This window comes from Glycine max, chromosome 7, assembly GCF_000004515.6.
Source record: "Glycine max cultivar Williams 82 chromosome 7, Glycine_max_v4.0, whole genome shotgun sequence".
NCBI lineage: Eukaryota > Viridiplantae > Streptophyta > Magnoliopsida > Fabales > Fabaceae > Glycine > Glycine max.
Genome location: NC_038243.2, coordinates 7,763,897 through 7,787,836, shown reverse-complemented (window position 1 = coordinate 7,787,836; position 23,940 = coordinate 7,763,897). Strand labels below are relative to the sequence as shown.

At 31.4% G+C, this 23,940-nt stretch overlaps 3 protein-coding genes across 5 annotated transcripts; 1 reads left to right on the top strand and 2 right to left on the bottom strand.

Annotated features, from left to right (window-relative positions):
• Positions 1-5,549: 5,549 nt before the first annotated feature.
• On the bottom strand, positions 5,550-10,003 carry LOC100790976 (uncharacterized). The gene is made up of 5 exons (XM_003528878.5): positions 9,528-10,003; positions 9,391-9,428; positions 6,930-7,200; positions 6,374-6,660; positions 5,550-6,113 (listed from the first exon to the last, which is right to left on the bottom strand). The coding sequence occupies exons 1-5, from the start codon at positions 9,882-9,884 to the stop codon at positions 5,672-5,674; spliced, it is 1,395 nt and encodes a 464-aa protein (XP_003528926.1). The 5' UTR covers positions 9,885-10,003; the 3' UTR covers positions 5,550-5,671.
• Positions 10,004-12,174: 2,171 nt separating this feature from the next.
• Positions 12,175-15,948, bottom strand: LOC100788521 (ribulose bisphosphate carboxylase/oxygenase activase, chloroplastic). 2 transcript variants are annotated; one of them, XM_014777865.2, is made up of 8 exons: positions 15,579-15,626; positions 14,800-14,892; positions 14,541-14,651; positions 14,328-14,426; positions 14,118-14,228; positions 13,730-14,033; positions 13,263-13,402; positions 12,175-13,171 (listed from the first exon to the last, which is right to left on the bottom strand). In XM_014777865.2, the coding sequence occupies exons 3-8, from the start codon at positions 14,649-14,651 to the stop codon at positions 12,635-12,637; spliced, it is 1,302 nt and encodes a 433-aa protein (XP_014633351.1). In that variant the 5' UTR covers positions 14,800-14,892; positions 15,579-15,626; the 3' UTR covers positions 12,175-12,634. The 2 variants fall into 2 exon arrangements, with proteins under 2 accessions (XP_014633351.1, XP_003528921.1); XM_003528873.5 differs by lacking the exon at positions 14,800-14,892 and having other exon boundaries at positions 15,579-15,948.
• A 3,231-nt stretch (positions 15,949-19,179) lies between these two features.
• Positions 19,180-23,659, top strand: NYC1_1 (protein NON-YELLOW COLORING 1). 2 transcript variants are annotated; one of them, NM_001358908.1, is made up of 10 exons: positions 19,235-19,736; positions 19,864-19,942; positions 20,046-20,181; positions 20,403-20,477; positions 20,601-20,796; positions 21,309-21,377; positions 21,541-21,680; positions 21,815-21,937; positions 22,293-22,485; positions 23,067-23,659. In NM_001358908.1, exons 1-10 carry the CDS (start codon positions 19,389-19,391, stop codon positions 23,250-23,252), a joined length of 1,545 nt encoding a protein of 514 aa, NP_001345837.1. In that variant the 5' UTR covers positions 19,235-19,388; the 3' UTR covers positions 23,253-23,659. The 2 variants fall into 2 exon arrangements, with proteins under 2 accessions (XP_006583379.1, NP_001345837.1); XM_006583316.4 differs by lacking the exon at positions 22,293-22,485 and having other exon boundaries at positions 19,180-19,736; positions 23,067-23,598.
• The last annotated feature ends 281 nt before the right edge of the window (positions 23,660-23,940 follow it).

The following is a 23,940-nucleotide window of genomic DNA, read 5'->3' as shown; positions in this document are numbered from 1 at the left end:
ATTAGTTGGTACATGGTATTCTAAGACAGTTGTGATCAAAACCACCGTCGAACTCTTCATTCAAATACGATTTGGAAAACACCGTCTTCGTTCATAACCTTTTATTTACCAAATTGCCACCGCATTCAATTTTAAAATGGTTTTACTAGAACCGTTGTCGAATTTGCGTTGTAAAAACACATTTTTTCAATAGTGTGGTTTCTAAGACGGTCTTTAATGTACCTGTTGTCGTAGACTTTGTTCAGGAGCACTTATATTTACGGTAATGCCACCGCCTTATTAACTAAGACAGTTTTCTCACAACCTTCGTAAAAGAAGTATCGTAAAAAAACTTATTTTTAGTAGTGATAAAAAGATCAGATTAATTTGAATTTAGATTAAACTTAATATTAATTGATTTGGATTGGATTTTTTAAAATACTTTTTAACAACTCAAACTTGATTAATTTCAATCAAATTCACGTTGGTTCAATTAAGTCATCAAATCACTTAATAAAATTTAAAAAAATGAAAAATAGAAGAAAACAATTATAATAAAATGAAAGAGCTTATAATATTTAATAATCTCAAAAGTCAGAATTATAAAATAATACAACATAAGGTTTATTGAATTATAGAATTAAAAAGATAAAAGAAATTAAAGTAGTGAAGGTTTGAATTAGTTTTTCTTTGGATTTGTAATTTTGAAACCCAAAACAATCATCCAAACTAACCTAAAAAAAAAAATCTCTTCAATTTAATTTGGATTGATCAGACCATCAAATCAAACAAATCTGTTTTCACCCCTAATTTCTATATGGAAACGACAGTAGCATACCCGACAGAAGAGATCATTGGAAGCTACCAAAAATTGTGGCTTCCACTCTCTCAAAGGCCAAATTTACAATCTTCTTAATGTTTCTTATTTGTCTATAACTTGTTTAAATCTAGATTAGCCTAATCATATTTATTATGAAATCTATTATATCTTTTCTCCCATAGAAAAAGAAAATTGGAATGTTGGAAGTACAAGACACAAAAGTTGTTAAAAATAAGTGATTCTGCAAATTATTAGCCTTTATAAACTTAATAACTAAGAGTGACAAATTCTTAATTGATAAGGATCCAAACTATTGCCATTTCAGGGCTGTTGTCAATATTACATTTTCTAGACCATATTTTTTAGACAAATATCTATGATACAAGCAATATTATAATGAAGCATGACAATGCAAAAAATGATATCGATATAAATTTCAGACGTTTCACGTAGTTGCTGGCCGAGAAGCAGTTCTTCTATCACCCATCAGACAGCTTATAAGGGACCCAGTGAAAACCACATGTAGATTTATTTGTGGCCTTCCTTTGTCTCTTTTTTGTAAGTGTGGCTGGATTTACATCTATGGAAAGTGGAAACCTATTTATTTATATATTGTTAAACTTTGGATACATATCAAGAGAAATACTATGAATATATATATTTTTTAAGAATAATAAGATATACTCTTTTAAACACATTTTTATTATAAACTTCAATTTATTTGAAATTACAAATGTTTATAAATCTTACATCTTATTTAATACATTTATCAATTAATTTTGTAATTTTTATGAATTTTAACTAATAATATATATGTATTATAAAGAATGTGTTAGAAAGTAGTATATTATTAAGACTCCTCATAATATCAATATCAAAGCTTTTATATATGCGTGTAACACGTGCTAAAGTCGGTGAAATCGCATATTTAACAAAAAGTTCATCAATTGACTTTTCAACTATATTATTATTGTTATAATAATTATATATATTAAATTGTAAATAAAAAACATAGATATAATATAACACTAAAAAAATTATATTCAAAATATAATATTTATATAAAAATAATATAATATGATGAAATATCAATTTTTTATAAAATTATACAAAACTAATTTATTTCATGGAACTTCTAATATAATGATTTAATTTATAAAATTAAGTACAAATTTTTTAACTTGAAGATTCGGCTACCTTATCTATACAATGAACACAACATTTTACAACAACAATGTTAAAAGTAGTTTGATTTTGTGATGGTGCGTATGAATAAAATTTTATTGAAAAATATAAAATTTACTTCCATAATCTTTATGTTTCGATCTTTATGTTTTCATAGTTAGTCCTATGATTCTTTATGAAAACCTTGTTTTTAACAAAAATAATAATAATAATAATAATAATGTATATTCTACTACTTTGTTATAAACTTATCTTTTACAAAAACAAAATAAGAAAACAGAAGGAAGGTTTAAAATCTAAAATATCAAAATGGAAAAGAATAATAATCTTCTATTTCATAATTGTTGGAAGTTTGATAGCAAAAAAGTTTAAACAAAATCCAAGGGAAAGTAATATGGAGGACAACCTGACGAAGACAAACTTTGTGTGAACACAAATTTCAGAGAGGATATTCCTCTGATTTTTATATTACATAGTATGTCATCAAGTAGTGGATCAATTGGGTTTTGAATAAATTATGTTAAAAAAATATTAATTTTATATACATATATGTTCTCCTGCAGAAGATTAATCATTTATTCCGACCGACGGAAGTTACTTAGTTTCCATATCATAAAAATAAAAAAGAGCAATCTGTCAACGAAGTAACTTCTAATATGACTGGACCTGGAAGCGACAACTGTATCCTTGTAAGTTGTAACATGTTTAAAATGTAACAATCTTTTGAGAATTAAATAAAATTTCAATCAATGTCATTCTTATTAGAATAACATGTAAGAAATATTTTTTTTATATGTTTTGGTATTTTAGTTTTTATGTTGTTTTACTAAATAACTCAAATTTGTTCTTTGATAACGGAGTCAATATAAAATAATACCTAATTAAAAAAATGCCAGAGTGCCATTTTAATTTTTTTAGTTATTATGTTAGTGTTTGTCAAAAAAAAAAGTCATTATGTTAGTATGTAGTCTTTTGATCAATGTATTATGTTACATAAATTAAATTGAATTACTATATCCTTTTAACATGTTTAAAATATAATACTCTTTTGAGTTTTAAATAAAACTTCAATCAATGTCATTCTTATTAGAATAATATGTAAGATTTTTTTTATATTTTTTAATATTTTAAATCTTATGTTGCTTTTACTAAATAACTTATATTTTGTTCTTGGTTAATGGAGTCAACATAAAATAACACCTAACAAAAAGAAGCTCTTTTATTTTTTATTTTTTTAAGGATATATTAATTATCTTTAGTCTCTTTTGAATTAACGTACACATTTTCTTCATGTATTATGCTACTAAATTATTTTATAATTTCAAAGTTTTACTCATTATTACTTGTTATACTCAAGTGTCGTACGAAGACATTTCTCTAAAGACGTAACGTGAGTATCTTGAACAATCTTCTGATAGATTTGTGTGTGTTTTCTTATTATTTTTTTTAATATATATGACATCCAATTTCTGACTCACCCAATATAAAACACAAGTTTTCTCAAAAAAAAAAGAAAAAGTACAACACAAGCATGAATACTTGACAACAGAGATGGAAATTAAATTCTACAATTTTTCATTCTTTTTTCCCGTCTCTACTAAAGGGTTTTTGAACGAAACAAGTAGAAGCAAAATTCAATTGTCATCCATACTTATTCATTGATTTGCGTATTATGCAAATTCAAATAGCACTACTATCTATCTGAGAAACACTGATGCACTCCAAGAAATATAACAAGGCCAAAATCATAGACAAGCCATTTTATTTTTGTCAAAGAAGTCAAGAGATTAATTATACCAGTCAAATAGCAAATGATGAAACAGTCAACGAACATTTTTTACCAAAATGGTATATTCTACTTTTGAAATTATCAAAATAGTATTTTCTTAAAAAAATAATTGTATAGTGTAAATCGACCTTTTGAAAGTCAAATTTGGCTTTATAAAAGTAAGTTTTAGTGATTTTTTACGATAAAAAAATTTATGGTATTTTTTAGTGGACGGAAAATATAAATATAAAGTAAGGTCGACTTATACTATACAAATAATTTTAAAAAAAAATATTAGTTTGGTAAATTTAAAAGCACAATACCAGAGAAAAAAAAAAAGTCAAGATCAAAATTGTAGCACTGTATAGTTGCAGCAACCCAAAAACAGCCTAGCACACGTTTAATCATTTGTCATTATTCTTTATCACCTTTTCTTAGCCAGATAGGATGAAGTTGGACTGGGACCGGTTAATTTCAAAAAGTCCAAAAACAGACACATAAGATTTTGAGTATTTTCAGAGAATATATGGATATAACACAAACACACAAACAGACTCACACAATAATAGATTTTAAAAGTGAATTTGAAGATAAGAATAGCATGACCAAAGGTTTCATTTATGCTTTGGGTGTTATTATTGAATATAATGACAAAAGGTATTCCCCCGGTAGCTGCGGATTCGACCCATCCAACAACTTTTTATATGTTGAGATTTTTTATTCCGGAATTCTTATGATAAACTAGTAGTTTGGGTTGTGAATTTAGGTTGTGCACTGAATGGAATAAATATTTATTTTTTACCAGTAAAATTTATAATAAATAAGTAAATTGTATTTAATTAAAAATTTGAAATAAATAAATACTTTTAAACATATAAATAATATTTTAGATTTATGATAAATAATTTATATTGTTATACAATATAATTTTTAATTGTTGATAATGTATTTTAAAAATATTAAAATTGAAACTAAAGATAATAAACTTGATAGATGAAGATAATAAACTAAATATGATAGATGAAAAGAGATAAAAAGTTAAGAAAAATCTTTAAAAACGCTCTCATAAAAAAAATAACTAAAAATAATAAACTTATATCAATTTGTTGCATTCTGATATTGTTTGGTCATGTTCTTCCAATGCACTGCAACGAGGCACTCAGGCAGCTCCAAGGGAAGAAAAGAGCATCCATATTGTCCTTGTTTGAGAAATATCCATAATCCATTCCTATCTCACATGCATTTCAATATAAATTTATGACTTAAATTTCTTTGAGCAGACATTCTAATAATATTCAACGATTCAAAACTAATTTTATCAAAATCAATTACCCAGTTTCAAAACAGTAAGGAAACCTTTACATTTGTGGCGTTGTATTTTCTGTTCTTGTGAACTAAGGTTAAGAAGTTATGAACTGCAAATATGTATTAAATTACTAATATTTGTGACTAAAAGCAAAGGCTATGCCGAATGTATTAAGTAGTTTGGCCTGTCTTGACCTGTGGTTCAGCATTACAGCTGCATAATATGTTGTCTCGAAAGTATAAAATTGCAAATATTATAGCCAAATCTTTCTTTTGGGTTGACTGTAACCAAAATGAGTATATGAACTTGCTATTCTGTGCACATCTATTTGCAATTTGCAGAATTCTTTGTTATATATATGAGGATACTAAAGTAAACAGTCAAGTGTAATTAGGTAAGTCATTACTAAGATATATTTAGCTAATAAAGCATATGCTTAATGGCTAAAGTTCATTGAATGCAAACAATCGTATCATTTTAACACTGAAAAATGGGAACATCTGGAATTTTATATTTGTCAATAAAAATTAAAAAGCTTTTGATGTTTACAGTGGCATATATAAGATTTCTTCATCCTATTTAGCAATTAGTATGAATTTTCCGAGTCCAATGATCATATCATCTGTGAATTATCAACATACTGAAGAAGTTCTGAGCCAAGTTCAGAGACCCAATTCACTGCAGTGCCAAAGAAGAGCTCCCAGAACCACAGATCCAATGCTAAGACTGATGAAAAGATGAGCAATGCCAAGGTCTGATAGCGGTTCAATGGCCAGCCTGAGGCCTTAGCAATTGTCTTCAGAAATGGAAATGAATCAGTATTTAGGTCCTTTTTCGTTATGGACCAAGCTGTTATCCACTGTACATTAGACGGGACTAAATCAAAATCCTCTCTCAATCTCCTCCCAAGATCTGGCATGTGTCCACCCCCATATAGTATTGCAATTTTATTGTGTCCCTTTTCCATTGCTGCTCTTAGGGCCTCTATTGCTACTCTATTTCTCTCACCAATTATAACCGATTTCTCCTCTACATCTGCTGTCACCAGTGTGAACCTTAACAAGAATATGCCATCATCAATACCCAAGTTTTTAATAGTGACCCAACAAAAGTAATATGATTATGTCTATGCAGTCTCTACAAAGAGAAAAATATGAGATAATCAACAAAGCTTCATGTCTTGGACTATACTTTCAAATGAAAATGTAAAGTGTGTTCTCATAACTCAACCTACTGAAACAAGGGTTTGCATATTTGTCTAGTGATCCAAAATGAAAAGAGAGTTGGATTAAAAGAATAAATGTCAGGTACTTACTCAGATGTAAGTCTCTTTGCGAGGAAGACCTTCAAGGCAGCACCAAAATCAAGCCTTGACAATGCCTCTATTTCAGGATATTCTGATGCTTGACTTCCCACATCTGTACAAACACCTCCAATGATAAGAAGGCCAACAAGGGGCATAGGAAGTACACGTGAAGCCCATAAAAGTTTGGATCTCAATGGGTCAAGATCTTCCGGAATTGAAGCTGGCTGCAATACTGCCTTTGTTGACTTAAGAGTCATATCTTTTGCGAAAGAAAAGAAGCTTTCACCTTTTTCAAGCTGAAATTAAAGAATGAAATTAGACCTGAACAAGGAAAATAAAGTGAAAGTGCTGAAAGGGGAAATTATTCCAATTATTTGATGGTTTTCAAATGACGGTTATTAGCTATATTATATATGAGACAGCCAAATGAAATGATACTGAATAATGCAATGCATGGAATCAGATATTGGCTTGAAAGGACAACACCCCAATGGTTGTATTCAGAGTAGCCTTCATAATCAGTGCAATATGTTGAATTAAGCAAGAAAAATAAGCAGTTTAAAACCTGAAGTAATTTGAAGGTCTCATAATCAAGATCTGCATGGTACCAATTCGAAGACTCGTAATTGAGACAATCTAATTGGAAATCAAGTGTAAGAATTAGAGCCATCTGTCTTTGGATGCATCCCAAAATGTTAAAACCCCTTGTGCGTGAACTTTTTAACCTTTTTGTAGTAGTAGCATTTCTTCTATTTTCTAAACTTTCCCTGCTAGCTACCATTTCGTAAAGGACACAATCATAGCTCTCAAGTTCCTTTTGGAGGGCCAGAAAATACCTGCTTATTAGGATCATTCAAATGAATAGTTAATATTGGTTCGAAATAAAACGTAAAAACAATAAATATACAAATTAAGTCAGCGCAACAAAAAACACTTGTACTTATCAAAAGAAAATCTTATGGCCAAAACTAGAAAAGTGTTTATATTAATGACTTCTTAAAAACTAGGAATTTTGTCCGTACCAAAAAAGCTAGCATGTTGTAATTAGTCTGGAATGCAATTTAGAAAATAAACCGAAGGTATCTCATCCCCCCTTCCCCCTTGCAATGTTTGAATGTCATGATGATCATCTTGCTCTTCAAGTTCATTATGAACCAACATATTTTGGAGGGAGAAAAATACTATCAAGCAAGCATCATCACTAAACAAACCATTTACATATACCCCCGATGGTCATTAATATTATCAATATAAGTTCACACTGACAATACCAAACCAGAAGTTTGAATTTAATCATCAGCATGCATCGTCATTGATCTTATCCAAAACCACGAGAGCTGCAAAACAGTGGTTTGTTAGACGTGCATGGACATATATATCTAAAACCATCCTCATCAAACTCCTGTAATATCTTTGGTTGTTAGATATTACACTAGTTCATCTTAGAATTCCAACATCTCCCTTTACCCGTAATAGATTTCTCTTAGAGTATGTTTGGATGAAACAATTTAAAATTCTGAGAATTTCAAATGCTCCAATTTAAATTCCTTTATTTTTAAAATTTTGTGTTTAGATTCCTTTATTAAAGTAAAAGCAAACTTCTCCATCACTCTCTACTTCTACCATCACATGCTCAACAAGTTCGTGATCTTACTCTACCGACGAGGACAAGGATGAAGACCCCGGCGAGTTCCACGGCTTTTTCGTCAATCCAAAAAACAGTGATGGAGATTCCAGAATAGTTCAGGTAAAACTGATGCCGGAGTGCGCTGTCATCTCAGCTTCACGAGCACACGAGACCTACGCTTTGGTCTTAAAAGTGAAGGCTCCACCACCACCACCTCCTTCGCGGAACAGCGCGGTGCTGTCCCAGCGTGCGCCAATAGATCTGGTGACGGTGCTGGACATAGGTGGAAACATGACTGGCGGGAATCTTCACATGCTGAAGCGCGCAATGCGTTTGGTTATCTCATCGCTTGGCACCGCTGACACGCTCTCCATTGTTGCTTTCTCAGCCACCTCCAAATGGCTCTTACCTTTGCGAAGAATGACAAGCCAAGGTCAGCGCGTGGTTCGTCGCATCGTTGACCGGCAAGTGATAGGTCAAGGCTCCAGCGTAGGGGATGCGTTGAGGAAAGCCACCAGAGTGTTGGAAGATCACAGAGAAAGAAACCCGGTGGCCAACGTCATGCTCTTATGGGACGGTCAAGAAGAAAAGGTTCAAACTAGAGAATTTAAAATTCTCTCTCTTGAAGATAGAATTTGAAATTCTATTCTTTCAAGTAACTAAAGTCTCTTTTAAAATTCTAAAATTTTGAATTCTTTTTACTAAAATATCCAAACAGTTACTTTTAATAAAAAAGAATTTAATTCCCCATAAAAAATACATTACCTAATTAAATTACCTTATCCAAACACACTCTTAATTCTTTATAACTAAGAGAACCACATAATTTTCTCACTTCCTTTCTGATGATGAAAAACCCTCCGCACATACAACAAGGATCAAAGGATAGAATACACACAATCAACACTACAAAAAAAAATAGAAATAAAAAACACAAATTAAACCTGGTTTAGCACCTCTTTCCTATCTCAACAAATATTTATATCGCAAATAAGATTACAAGTTTTCTGGAAAAACATGAAAAAACCATAGTGTATCACCCTACAAACTCAAGTCTTTCACTCAAAAGTTACCAGGAATGGTAAACACTCTCTCACTCACAAGAAACTCTTTCACATCTCTTCTGCTTGGGTACATGATGCCCTCTCCAAGTTGGGGTTGTACTTCTCATCTTAAAAACCTCTATTTATAGTGGTAGTGATGACTCCTAAAGACTTCCCAAATAAGAACCAATTAATTATCTCTTAGAATTTCAAGAATAACCTCTATTGGAAATTATCATCACACACGCACACTCAATACCTTTCACTTATCAATTTATTGCATCTTTAATTACTTCTAACAACTACCAAATCCAAACCCCGACTAGAGCAACAAGTTAAGAGAGACAAACACATACTCTTCATCAGCGATGTGAATTGTGGAAACCAAGTCAACCTACAACACCACCAAAAACAGCACAACATCATCAATAAAAAAAAAATGGAATCAAAGAGACCCAATTGAGAAAAAAGAAGAAGTAAACTTCAGAGCGACCTGAAGGAAAGGGCGCATAAGTGACCAAGGGAACCTCTTCTTATAGCTGACAAGAGCTGTCTGCAATTCGGCACTGACACCACCATCGGCCCGGCGCTTGAACCGCAAGAAATCGGCGATGGAATTGCTCTTCAGGAACTGTTCCGGCGACCCATTTTCCTGCGGTGCGGAAACGGAAGAAGAAGAGGCTCTGAGGGTAGCATTGGGAAGGGGAGCTCTGGGGAACACAAAAAGAGGGGTTCGGTTGGAGGAAGGGAAGAAGAAGGGTCTGATTCTGGTGGTAGGGGAAGAAGTGGAAGGAGAATCGGAGACGAATGAAGATGAAGAAGAGACTATTGAAATTGAAGTTAGCACCATTTTTGTTCTTCTATGCTATGCAAACACACATAGAGAGAGAGAGAGTTTTGATAACCAGAAAATTAGGATTTGGTTTTCCAGTCACCGAATACTGACCCTGCTACGTTCGGTTATTGCAATTACCACTTACCACTCACCGCTAGTGAGGTTTGATAAATTTGGGTAAAATATGTTTAGGTTGATGTAAAATTAAAAAAAAAAACATATTAATTTCGTTTTTTTATAAATTATATTAATTTATTTGGTCATTTGTAAAAATATAACGCTGTTTTATAATGACAACTTTGTTAATGATGTGTCTGACGTAACTAACTAACAGATCTATTTTTTTTTTCACCCTCTCAAGTACATGTAAATGACACTTAATTCTTAATGTTTCATTTTCCTCATGGTTGCGAAAAAATTATCCAAAAAGTCATAAAAAGTTGCAACTTTTTAGGTTTTAAGTAGCCATAAATTGTTTAGTTTATTTTAGGAATTTTTAGATCTGTTAATTAAGTTAGATTACCACCAAAAACAAGTAAAAATATATTTTATTTTTATAAGAATAATTATAAGTTCAAAATTAATACTTTTCAAAATTTTAGGCTAATCAGATATATTTTACCCATAAAAATTTATAAAATATCTTTCTTTTTAGCTTTCATAATTTATTGGGAGAGAATAGTGCATAACTCTTCCAATCATAACTACATAATAAGTTTATTAATTTCTACTATACTTTTTCTCGTTATATATTATACTTATCTTAAAAATCATATTTAATATAATTTTTAATTAGTTTGATAGTATAATAAAATTTATATTAACTATGTATAAAAATAAACTTTTACATATGAAGAAATATAAGAGATATATCTATATGTTGATGAAAAGGATACATATAAGAGGAATATGTTGTATAAATTAATAGAAGTTTTGTAAAATTGAAACAGAAAGATATTAAATGAAATTTTACTACACTTAAAAAAAGGTATAGTTTATTAGAAAGTTAAGGATTAAAAAGTTGGATCTATACAATTTTGATAACTAATTCAATTTTACTCTTACTGAAATAATAAAAGTCAAGTAATGAGATGAATAAAATAGTTACTGATTAGGAAAAAAAAGGATATGCCATAGGAAGATGATTTTAGTCTTGAACATAATTTTATAAAGTAGAAAAATTTTAAAAATATATTTAAATAAATTAAAAATAATAATATTCATTAAAAGAAAATGAGAATTGGTCAAACAAAAGTAATTTAAAACAAAAAGCAATTGGCTGATCTGATTCTTTCTTATATCATCTTTGTTTGAAAAGTACTGGAGAATCAGTTTTTTGTTAATATTTTTTTCAGTAATGGTGTTTTTTCAGATGAATAAGTGGTTGTTCTTATCACTAACACTCACCTAGTCACCTTTATATTCAGTCAAAAAAAAATCTTTGACCATGTAGCGTTGCTGTTTTTGTTTTCCTTAACCTTTGTCTTGCTATTTTTGTATATGTTCTGTTTTCCGTTGTTGGGTTTTCTTCGGGGAAAGAAATGCAAATTTTCTAAGTGTTTGTTATTACTGGCTTGCACGTAATGTTCTGGATTTACAAACTTTCCTTGAATTTTGCTAATGGGAACAAGAAGTTGATTTGGCCTGTTTAGATTCTGTGCTTACTTTTCAAGACACAACAAGTTTTGGTGATGAATTAGGTAAAGAATGTCTTGTCTTATTGCTCGAATTCCATAATCTTTTTTCAAAACATTGATTCATCCCGTAATTGGAAAATTTTCCCGATGACAAAGTAATTAATTGAGTCTTCACAAATATGTTTAAATATATAAGATGAGTTATTGAGGTGGGTTAGTTTGTGATTTTTATTAAGGGGAAGTATTTTTAAATTGAAATATATAAATATATAACAAGTTAACAACTATTCGAATTTCCATTGAATAAAAACATTAAAAAATATATTTTCTATCTTAAATCTGTGAAGAGTATATATTTTTTTGTGAACAACTCATAAGACCTACATATGAAAATATAGAAAATTAATCTTTTTGTCAGCAATTTTTGTTATAACAATAACCTTCTTTCTCGTGGAAAATCGTTTATTAAAAGCCTATTTTAATATTCGAACACCAAAAATGACCAAAAGCTTGAAAAACTCGATATTCAACAAATATGAATGTGACATCCAACGGCCATTCAGTATCATACATACGCGCAAAAGCAATACTTCAAAAATAAAAAGCATCACCAATTAACAAACCATTAATGGTTAATAATAATGAAAATATTTTGGGACAGCCACAAATAAAAGAAGATTTCGTTACTCCCCCACAATAATGAATAATAACATACAATGAATACAAATGAAAGGCAGATAAAAACAACAATGATACATAGCTACCTAAACACTCATTTCATTTGACCCTTCATTTCTCCCTATCTCTCTTCCTCTCCCTTCTTAATCACATCATATCACTCATCAAATAATCACTTCTCTCTCTTCTAGTTCTTTCTCTCAAGGTATAGATTTGCATTAGGTCTACAAATCATTATTCAGATTAAAAAAATATAGCAAAGTACATGAATGAAGCCTATATAATATTATCAATTACAAAATACAAGGAAAAGAACTCCCAAAAGAATCAACCTATTGTACCAAACTTATTCATGATATGTTCCTCATTGTGCAGATGTCAAACTTGTGTGAAAATTGAGGTAAGCTGAAATGAATCTCTCCAAAATATCTACTAGATTGCAAAGAATGATTACTGTGTTAATTGCTGAAGGCCTGCTTCTAAATCTACCAATGTGATGGTAAGAAGTTCTTCTGTATCCATACAGTCAAAGCTGAGCCTTAGGTCTAAATTTTCTCTAGCATTAACCAACATGGTATCTACCAAACCTCCATTTGTCTCTTTACGCTGCTTTTCTGTTGTTTCCCTCTCTATCAATGCTGCTAAGGCTTTTATACAGCAATCGGGATGCAACATAAATCCATATAGCAAACTATCTTCAGCTAAATTATTCATCTTGATGTGAAGGATTTGCGCTAGTTCTTCTGAGTTGAAATCATTAAATTGAAAAAACTTGGTCACCCGTCTACAGAAACCTTCGTTAGAAGCAATGACTCGCTTCATTGGCTCACAGTAGCCAGCAAATATTACTACAATCTTGCCACTGTCCATGACAGACATAATCTCCTCTAAAGCTTCCAACCCATAGTCCTTATCGTCGGACTTTTGCATTGGTATCAATCTATAGGCTTCATCAACAAAAAGAATTCCCCCCTCTGCTTCCTTGATCTGTAGGCAGTGTTTGGAGTTTGAACTCATTAAGCAACACAGAAAATTTGGTTTCTGAAATAGGAGAAGGATTTCAAAGTAAATAGCATACCTTCCTCCTTGTTTTTGGACCAGTGTGCCCAACAAATTCACCAACTAAATCAGTCCGCTGTACTTCTGTCACTTTATCAGTGGGTAGAATTCCCACCATATGGAGTAATTTTCCAAGAATCCGTGCTACCATAGTTTTACCTATTAAATACACAAGTCATATAGAAATTAATTTTAGAACTAAATATCATTCCCCTATACCAATCAAGTGTTCATGAAAATGGGTATATACAATCAGAATATCATGCCAAACTGATCAGATAGAAACATGACAATTCAATAAAAAATACAATCAATAGTATAGCATGGACTTTGCTGATAAAAAAAAATAGTATAGCATGGAATGGTGAATGGAGACAATGAAATTAAGTGCACAATAAGAAATCTTTCCAATATTGATTGCAAGATAATAATAGTGAGATATTCTAAAATAATCAATCATTAATATGAGAATAGTATTCTAAAAACCTGTTCCAGGGTTGCCTAGAAAGGCCATATGAGGTGGTCTTCTCCTGCCAACATGCAGACCAAGAGATCTACGTTTCTCATCCAAAAGCATGCCCTTTGCCCACTTGCGTAGTTGTACTTTTAGATCATTAAGACCGACAATATTTGATAGTTCCTTCTCAAGCTCATCCATTTTAGCTTTGGTTTCACTGCATGCCTCAATGGCTCGCTGCTTCCTTTGTTCTTCAAGATGCCAGAGTAATAGTTCCCTAAGTTTCTCAGTTCCCGGGCCTTGGGATAGATGATTTAAAGGAGTCATTCCCTCCTGCAATTAATAGTCTTGAGCATCTATGACGATTTCACCGACAATGTTAAAATAACAGATAAATCAGGAAAATAAGTTCATTACATCGTCCTTGGCACTGCAATCAGCATTGTACTCAAGCAATGTTTTCACAGTTAAGAATTCTTCTGCTCGTAGTGAGTACCAAACAGCAAGATGTAAAGGTGTCATACCGTTCTGCAAGAACAAACTTTTATATGCATTATAAAGCCTAAAAAAAATTCTTGTTTGATTTAAACAAGATTAAATGACAGATGGAATGACAAAAATAATCACATTTGCTCTGGCTTCAACAGTAGCACCACAAGCAAGAAGTAATTGTGCGGCTTCATTGCACCCATTCTTAGCTGCCATGTGCAATGGAGTTTCTCCATACTGCAATAGTATACAAAGAAACCTTTTCAGAATTACAAGACAATTGCTGGAAGTCTAGATTATACATATTTATATTCTAAGAATAACTTTAGTAAAAAGTGGATGTGTGCCCACCATATTCTTGGCCTCCATCTCAACCTTATCTGTCCCTTGCCAATCAAGAAGAAATTTAACTATCTCAGTCCTATTGTGACCAGCAGAGACATGAAGTGGTGTCTGTGCCATCTGCATGTATAACAGATGAGATCCTCAGCCTCAAGCATATAAAATTTATAAGAATCATATGGAATCCTAATCCTAAAAAGCAAGAAATCAAAATACCAATACATAGAAAAGCCAAGCAAAAATCTTACTAATGCCTCATACACCCCACCTTTTTAAAACCTTAATACTTGAATCACAAAAGGAAGCAATCGGATAAATAGATAGTCAATAACACCCTCCTATCCCTTTACATTGGCCATATCTGTCACATAAACCACAAGATGAAAACCCAACAAAATGATCAGCAAAGAGAAGCCATAAACTAGTCCTTTCCCATGATAAGTCTAAAAATATGAAGTCTTCCCCTTGAAAACCAATCCAATTCCTCTTCAACCAAAATACGCCAAAAAACTGTCATGAAAAACAATTGTCAATAAGCTGTAACCCCCTGAGCAATCTCCATCATACCTACCTAGCATATTTAACACCCAAGGCACCATGCTTGTCTCACATTTGTCTTCCAATTCCTAATGTAGCTGACATATTGAACAAAAAAGGTGCTAGTATTGCAAAAAATAAGGATCAAATCAAACAAGAGTGCTACAATCAAGGTAATCCCCATATGACATTGGTATCTTTTCCTACCACCTCACTAAGTTTACTAGTTCATAAGATCACAAACCTACCACTTAATCATACAAGGAACCAGATTACACCCGGCAGCCAAAGTCATCATGAGTCAAAACCAAGTAGATCTGAACATATGCACATCATTCCAAAACCCCCAATTAACCAAAAAAAAAAAGTGAGAACTGAAAATGGCATTACCCTTTCAACAAAAGCACAAACTTTTTCACACACAACATCACAAAGATCTAATTTTCAAAGCTTCATAAGAAAAAGGATAGCATTTTGGGGATGCCCAGTCGGTGGAAATGGGGATCTTACAACAGGGTTTCTCTCGTTGAGAAGAGAAGGGTTGTCTCGAAGTAGCCTCTGGAGTCCAACGAGGTCGCCGGAGAGGGCGCAGCCATGGATTGTGGCTGGCTTGGCAGGTCTTGAGCGTTGATCCTGAGACCTGCTGTTCATGCTGATGCTGAATTCAATTCCAAAGGAAGGAAGAGAGAAGAAAAAAAATGGGATCAAGATTGAAGAGAGAAAGAAAGAGAAAGTGTTTGTGTTGGGTTGTGGTGTGAATTTATTTTCAGCTAAATATTCGCCTCAGTCTTTGGCGTTCAGGATTCCCCGCGTCCTACTCTTGCGCCTCCTCGATTCTCTGCCACTCTTCCCTCCTCTTTCCTTTTGTCTTCCTTTCTCTTTCTCTTATAGTATTTTCAATAGAAATTTGTTAAGATTTTTTAAGGTTTTTTTTTGTAGTTTTTATATTATTTTTTATATTTAAAATGTTATGTTGTGGTAAGAAATTTATACATAATTTTGATTAAATAGTAAGAAAATCTTAAAAAAATAAAAAAATTACATTTTATTATATAATTTATTTTCACTTAATCATGGTGACTTTTTGTTTATCAGATAAATATTATTTTTTATTACTAGAAAAACAATTTCTTATAAGAGATATATATCTTATTTTTAAGAAATTTTGTTGTTATATAGATTTACTCCAATTAAGAAATCCTTAAAAAAATTTCATTGGAGATGCTTTTACTTTGCATGTTAATTTCTTCTCTAAAAAATAATAATTTACCTTTTAATATAATTTTAAGTGTTTAAATATATTGTTATCTCTAATAAATATTTGATTTTTATGTTTATTTTTTAATAATTTTTTTTTGAGTTTCTAATAAAATAATTATTTTTTTCCTTTAATATTTTATTTTAGTCAATTAATAAATTGTGTTTGCTTCCTCACAAATTAATGAATTTTATTTTAATCCCAATTAATAATAAATAAATAAAGTTTATTGAAAATCAAAAGTAAAATTCGTTAATTTATCATAGATTAAAAAAAATTCTTGAGAATAAAAAAATATTATTTTATTAGAGACCTAAAGTAAAATAAAAAATTATTAAGAAGTAAATACAAAAATTGAATATTTATTAAGAATAAAAAATATTTACAAGCCTAATTTAAAAAAAAAATTGATGTACACCCATGATGTTATCCAAACACTTAATGAGAGATAAAAAAAAATATAAATATGATATAATTTATGAAATGATGAAAAAAAGAGATAAGAAGATATTTATAATTAATAGATATCCATATATTATTATTCTTTTAAAAATAATTTAGTGCAATTTAAATAACTTACTGTATCTATTTAGATACACATGTATTTTTTATTAAAAACAAACTATTTTTGCGATTGAGATACACATTTAGATACGCATGTACTCCTAAAAATAGATTTTGAAACAAGTAAAACCATGTTTTTTTCTGATTATTTAATTAATTTAGTTGTATTTTATGACTTGAATTCAAAAATACTGATTAATTTGGAATAATTTTGTACCAGTGACATTCAAAATGATTTATTTATTTATAATAAAAAAATTAGAAAAAACTTAAACAAAAAGTCACATTCAAGCATTTCCTTGATCTCAATCATTTAGATAATTAACTTTCATCGAATGTTGTATTGATTAATTTGTTATCCTTCCTTTTGTTTAATTGCTTGAAGTAGCTTCAATAATTGGCATTGCATTGTGATATTTGTTGATTAAAAAAAGGAAAAAAGAAAGGATTATGACATTTCACGAATGATCAATGTCATTGTAATTTGAAACAAAGGATGCTAATGAGTTGTAAAGAACCGACGGAGCATGAATTGTTTTAGGTTTTTTTTTTTTTATGTATGCTAACATTAAATAATTATGATTAATTGTGAAGTCATTGTGGAATAAGTGGTTAGATTTATTTTATTTTATTTTAATCCGAACACTGAGTTTTACCTGAAGCAACCCCACGTACATAAGATCCACCTAAGATACAAGCAGGCTGCTAGAGCAATACTAATCGTTGAATCTCATGCATATCTAGGATATATTTGATTTGTATTTTGTTTTTAAATTGTTTTCATTTTTAAAAGATTAAAATTTTGAAAATATGTTTGATTTAATTTTTTATTTTTTATTTTTAAAAAAATAAAAATATTTTCAACAAGAAATATATTTTTAGATTTATTTAAAATTATATTTATTGTCATTACATTTTTATTTTACCCAAAATCAAGATTCTGATTTTAACCAAACACATCTTTATTACCATTTTTTATTTGTAGTGAAAATAAAAATATAACTCACCAAACCAAACACTTCTTTACTCACCTAATTTTAATGATCGTATATTTTGTTCTGTTATTTTTATAATTTGGCAAATCTTATTACAAATTCTTTTTCTCACCCAGTTTACCTCCCATTTTTTAAAAATTGCAAAATTTGCCTCTTTGTTAGTTAAATATTGATTATGGTTAATTAACTAATAACGTAACAATTTTAATTTTACTAACGTGACACTCTAATGTCAGCCTAGCAGTACACATGATTAAGAATAAAATGTGTGAAATTTTAAAAATAGAACGACAAAATCATTTTGAAAGTAAAGAAAAAAAAATGCATGGAAATTTAAAAATATGAGACAAAATATGCGGAAAAAAAGTTTAAACAAATTGTTCCTTTTATTTAATTTCTCTGCCTACTTTGTCTTCAATGTTAAAGACAACAATAAAATTACTTCAGATACACATATAAATGTATTGATTATCTCTAAACTTAAAATATTGGATCCTAAACAAAACACTACTTTTATATTAAAATAAAATAAAAATATGAAATCTTATAGTAGTACTATTTTTAATTATTTTTACCTATTTTTTTTATAAAAAAAACTTAATTCGTCAAGCTAACCCATGCGGCATGCCGACCTGTTGCGAGTCTGTTTTTGACAGACTGAAATAAGGCTAACCACACAAGCTAATGGGTTGGGTTGGATTTCACCTAACCTGCCTGAAAATGGGTTACACTGGCCTATCAATTAGCCTAAATCTTTATCATTTTATCACTTATATTAATAATAAATAAAATAATGTGACAATACAGTTATTTTTTTTATAAGAAAAATTTATGTGAATTAGATGGTGAGACTCATCAAAATCATGATAGACTCAACACTTAAAAAATATTTATAAAAATACTTATAAATTATTCAAAAAAATCTTACATAAAAAATAGAAATCAAATTCACATTTTTTGATACAAGAGTCTTATTTGGAGAATCTAGAATGATTTTTTATTAGATATTTCATGCTTGTATATAAAAAAGTTTGACAATCTAAGTATAATATAAATACAAATTCTAGAAGCTGAATTCCTTAAACAAAATAAAGTTATACAATCTAAGTATAATATAAATACAATTATTCATTGTCCTCTCTGTAATCTAAGATAAATTCGAAAAGGGTTGATAAATCTCAAGCAAGCAAGCAGAAAGGAAAGTGAGGTGGCCGCAGACCCACAAAGCCACGTGTCTTTAACCAATGAAGATTAGGTTGCTTCAACGTGTGGTCATCACACTCTACTATGTTCCTTGTTACGTTTCCAGTTACACATCCCTTAGATCAAGCTTCGTCTGGATATTTTTTTCCACCAGAAAATTACAAAAACATAATTTTCAGTTTTCACCAAAAAGATAACAATAAATAAAGCAACAAGCCATCTCAAATTGAACAGCTTTCAGTCACCAAACAAACATTTTTCCATGAAACTTGCATCTACCATTATTATTTTATCACATCCATGGCCACAGTTGTGAAGCTACATGTTGTCCCAGAATGTTTGAACCAACAGAAAACGAGGTCGCTCAGGAGGGGATTTGGCTCATGCCCTTCACCTGGGGTGCTTGGTTTTGGCCATTATTGTGATCGGTTCTCTGTGAAAGTGTGCCGGGCTTTTAGGACTGAGGATGGTGGGGATGTAAAGGAGAAAAAGTTACGAAATTTGAAGAAAAATGAAGAGAAAACCAAAAGGGAAAGTGGGTTTTGGAGTTCCCTCAAGTCTATCTTGTTGAGGAATTTCATGGTGGGTTCAAAATCAGATGATGAGTATCGCCAAGCTGTGGCGAAGGTGGAGGGTCTCCTATCCTCGGTAAGTTGTTGTTTTTCTTTTATTGTTTTTTTGTAAAAGCATGTTACTGAGTTTATATTTTGGTTGATATTGTGTAGTATTGAATGCTGAACGTAACTAACTGTGTTTGTGTATTGGCAAAAACTAGATCGCCATTCAAATTGGAAGATATATTGTGACTATGATGAGCACTGGGGTCATCCTTTCAATTGGATTTCAGATGTCAGGTTGGACTATATGCAATTTTTCCTAATTGTTGATGTATATGAAATTCTAGTTATGCATTGGTTCCCCAAATGGGATGCTAAATTTTCTGTGAGTTTTGTGAAGGTGGAGACAGTCAGATGGATGCATTAATATGGTATAGTTGGCTAGGAGGAGTAATCATTGGGACAATGATAGGTGCTAACATGGTGTTGGAGGAACATTGTCGTGCCGGCCCACGTAATGTTGTCATAACGGGGAGGTAAAGTAACTTCATGCTCTTCTTCTTAAGTGATTATCATCATTTTTGCTATTTAATGAACCTGTGATATCTTATATATTTCTGGCTTGATGTGGAAGATAGAAATTATCATTACATGAACATTTATGGCTTTGTGAATTGGTTTACTTTGATAATATGTAATAATATGTACTGACGTCTTCATGACATTGTTTATTGCATCTTGTAAATGGTTTGTGCAGTACAAGGGGATTGGGTAAAGCCTTAGCTCGGGAGTTTCTTCTTTCTGGAGATCGTGTGATTGTTACCTCTCGCAGGTGGTGTTTTGAACTATGAGAACATTTTATAGAGATTGAAATAATATATTTTGCAGCTTTCATCTATGCGTTACTAACAACATGTCGTTGTCGTGCACCTGCTCTCTCATTTTGTGAAGACAGCCCCGAGTCTGTGCAAGCAACTATCAAAGAGCTTGAGGAAAATCTAAAGGAAGGCATTGCCAATGCAGTTGGCTCTTCTCTGACAAAGCTTTCACATGCAAAAGTTGTAGGCATTGCTTGTGATGTTTGTGAACCTCATGATGTGCAGAGACTGGCTAACTTCGCTGTCAAAGAACTTGGTCATATTGACATTTGGGTAAGTGTTGTGGTTGTTGTCGTTGAACATCATCGGATTTTATAAATAAAACCAGAGAAGTGCATACGGAATCTAAACTAAGAGAGAACATAATAATAAAACCTGTACATGAACACTGACTATTGAAGCTAATAGTTGTAAACTATCAGTTTTTGCAGCTGTAAAACTTGACTATCAATCAAAATCTCATGTATTTATATTCATCTTGTCACTTTCCAATGTTATGAAGAAATAGAAATATATTCAGATAAAAAAATTCTGTAGTCATTTTTTATGGTATTTACATTTTAGTATGCGTAATTAAAAGCTAATAAATTAGGTGTCTGTCTACATGCAATAATTTGATGAAGATAAGCCTTGGAGAAAAGGAGCTGTTGTGCTAATTGAGTGACTCTACTAATATGCTTGTTATCCCTTCAGTGAAAGTCAAGTTTTCCATTGCAGAATGCAGTTTTATGTTTCTGGTTCTAATCTTTTTGTTTTTGCATTTTTATATTAAAACTATTCAACAGATAAACAATGCCGGAACAAATAAAGGTTTTAGACCATTGCTTCAGTTTAGTGACGAAGATATTAAACAGGTATATGTTACGAATAATTTCTTATTTAAAAACTTTGTACCCCATTGCCCAGCTCTATCAGTCTTGACTCTTGAGACTGAGATGTAAAAGTTTTGTTCCTAAATTATCAATTTTTTGTCTTTAACCTCATCTTGAAAAATTGATTGGTCTATAATTGTTGTAGATTGTCTCAACAAATTTGGTTGGATCTATCCTCTGCACTCGAGAAGCCATGCGTGTTATGAGAAACCAAGCCATTGCAGGTCACATATTTAATATGGATGGTGCAGGTTCTGGAGGCTCTAGCACACCTTTGACTGCTGTGTGAGTAGAATGTAGTTTGTTCTCTGGGAGGATTCTGATGATTCCACTAACCTTTTGCAATATTCTTCTAAAGTCATGGTGGGTGGTGGTTGCTAATGATGCTTACCATTCTTTGTTTTCTTTTAATATGGTAGATATGGTTCTACAAAGTGTGGCCTTAGGCAACTTCAAGGATCACTATTAAAGGAGTGCAAGCGATCCAAAGTAGGTGTCCATACTGCATCTCCAGGCATGGTTCTTACAGATCTGCTTTTAAGGTAGATGTCTATTGCAAACCTGTTTCAACTTGGTTCTCCGAAGTGCTTTTTTATTCTGCACGGGTCACTTCCCTAAGCTTGCTAATTTTAAAGTTCTAATTTCTTTTCCGGCCTTCAACAATATTTTCTGGTGGTCCTCATTGTTCTTATAAGAACTAGTTATTTATTTGAGCATAACATAGTCGGTCTCTTTTTCCCCCACAATTAAGAACTTTCTTCTGTTTACTTCACATAACTTTCTATGATCAAATGAATATTCCCCCACAATTAAGAACTTTCTTGTGTTTACTTCACATAACTTTCTATGATCAAATGAATATCGCTTCATAATTGTGATAACTATGTTTCTTCACAGTGGCTCAACTGTCCAAAACAGGCAGATGTTTAACATCATCTGTGAGCTTCCCGAAACTGTTGCTAGAACACTAGTTCCACGCATGCGGGTTGTTAAGGGAACAGGCAAAGCTATCAATTACTTGACCCCTCCCAGAATCTTACTTGCTTTGGTCACCGCTTGGTTACGGCGAGGTCGCTGGTTTGATGATCAGGTGACAATTGTTTTGGGGATGAAATCAAAATATATTATTATGTTATGATGATATAAACTTTCACTACATGGTATACTTCATAAACGAAAAAGTCTCAATAATGTCAAATATATTTTTGAAGATACTTCGTTCGAATTCGAAAAATTATAATAGCATATAAGGGAGACCTGAAGGATTAAGCTTGCAAGTGCATATGAATGTTTATCCTTAAACACAGTATTTATCTTATATTTCAGTGAAAATTTTAATTTAAAATCAATTTAATTTGCTTGCTGGACCAAGTTGGGGATGTGTCCTAATTTTTAATCTAAACTTAAAATCCAAGTTCCACATTTACTAGAGATATTGCTTGATTAGAGCTTATAAAGCTTAGGCACCCCTACCTTCAAGCTTTATAAGCTCTTATCAGACACAATCTCTAGTCAATTTGGAACTTGGATTTTTCCCGATAAAACTGATTCAGGTTATTGAGGTACATATGTAACCCTTTCTTTTGCTGTGTGTTATCCAATGTTACTTAGCTATGGTTAAATGGAGAGATATAAATTGAACCAAAACTTAGAGCCAAGTGTGTGTTTCAGGGAAGAGCATTATATGCAGCTGAAGCAGACCGACTTCGTAATTGGGCTGAAGATCGAGCCCGATTTTCTTTCACCGATGCAATGGAAATGTACACAGAGAACACCTGGTTATCTGTCTTCTCACTTTCAGTTGTCTGTGCCTTCATAATTCTTTCCAGCACAGGCAGCAATTTGCCTGGAACATGATGATGTCTTGCTGCCAATGCAAAAGTGCATTTGCTTTTGTGGACAGATAAGTGGTGCCTGAAATCATCATCAAGACAATAGAATGAATCTAAAGTCTAAATTATAAACAAAGTGGATCTGTTTTTTTCCCACCATGTCCACCTAAACAATTATCATTTGACACACTTAGTTGTCTGTGACCTTTAGCTCAGACATTTGGCTCCCCATGTACTATATAGGCAGCCCTGCAATCAGCATTCTTCATTGAGATGCTTATAGTCATAGTATGTTACTATGTATAGCCTTTCATTAAATTGTAGACTAGTGAAATCTCATATTTTCTACCCAATATATTTATTTGAATGTATATTTATCAGTGTGCTAAAATCTGAAATTTATATTGGTCATTGGACAACACTTTTGGATAATGTTATATACAGTTTTTTGTTACTGCACTACAGGTGTAAACTCAGTTTTGCAAATATATGCAAAACTTACTAATTTCCGTCATAGTACCTAATCGTTTGTAGTGAAGTTTTTCTTGTAATTACGTCTTTTACAAGATTTAAAACTGAGACTTCAATTAAAAGTTTTGAAGTTTTTTTCTTGTAATTATGTCTTTTTTATCTACACCATTCGAACTGAGACTTTAATCAAAAGATCTAAATAAAATTTTACTCGGATGTTGATTAATGCTATATACGTATGA

Bases quoted from the DNA above. Each gene is read 5' to 3' on its own strand.
- LOC100790976 (XM_003528878.5), bottom strand. From the start codon at position 9,884: ATGGTGCTAACTTCAATTTCAATAGTCTCTTCTTCATCTTCATTCGTC. The intron at 9,429-9,527 runs GTCGCTCTGAAG...GTGGTGTTGTAG, and splicing joins TTATGCGCCCTTTCCTTCAG to GTTGACTTGGTTTCCACAAT. The intron at 6,114-6,373 runs GTAAGTACCTGA...ATTCTTGTTAAG, and splicing joins GCAAAGAGACTTACATCTGA to GTTCACACTGGTGACAGCAG.
- LOC100788521 (XM_003528873.5), bottom strand. From the start codon at position 15,719: ATGAACAGCAGGTCTCAGGATCAACGCTCAAGACCTGCCAAGCCAGCC. The intron at 14,427-14,540 runs GTGGGCACACAT...ATACTATTGCAG, and splicing joins AGATGGAGGCCAAGAATATG to TATGGAGAAACTCCATTGCA. The intron at 14,034-14,117 runs GTAATGAACTTA...TATTAATTGCAG, and splicing joins ATTGCAGTGCCAAGGACGAT to GAGGGAATGACTCCTTTAAA.
- NYC1_1 (NM_001358908.1), top strand. From the start codon at position 19,389: ATGGCCACAGTTGTGAAGCTACATGTTGTCCCAGAATGTTTGAACCAA. The intron at 20,478-20,600 runs GTGGTGTTTTGA...TTGTGAAGACAG, and splicing joins GTGATTGTTACCTCTCGCAG to CCCCGAGTCTGTGCAAGCAA. The intron at 21,378-21,540 runs GTATATGTTACG...TAATTGTTGTAG, and splicing joins GTGACGAAGATATTAAACAG to ATTGTCTCAACAAATTTGGT.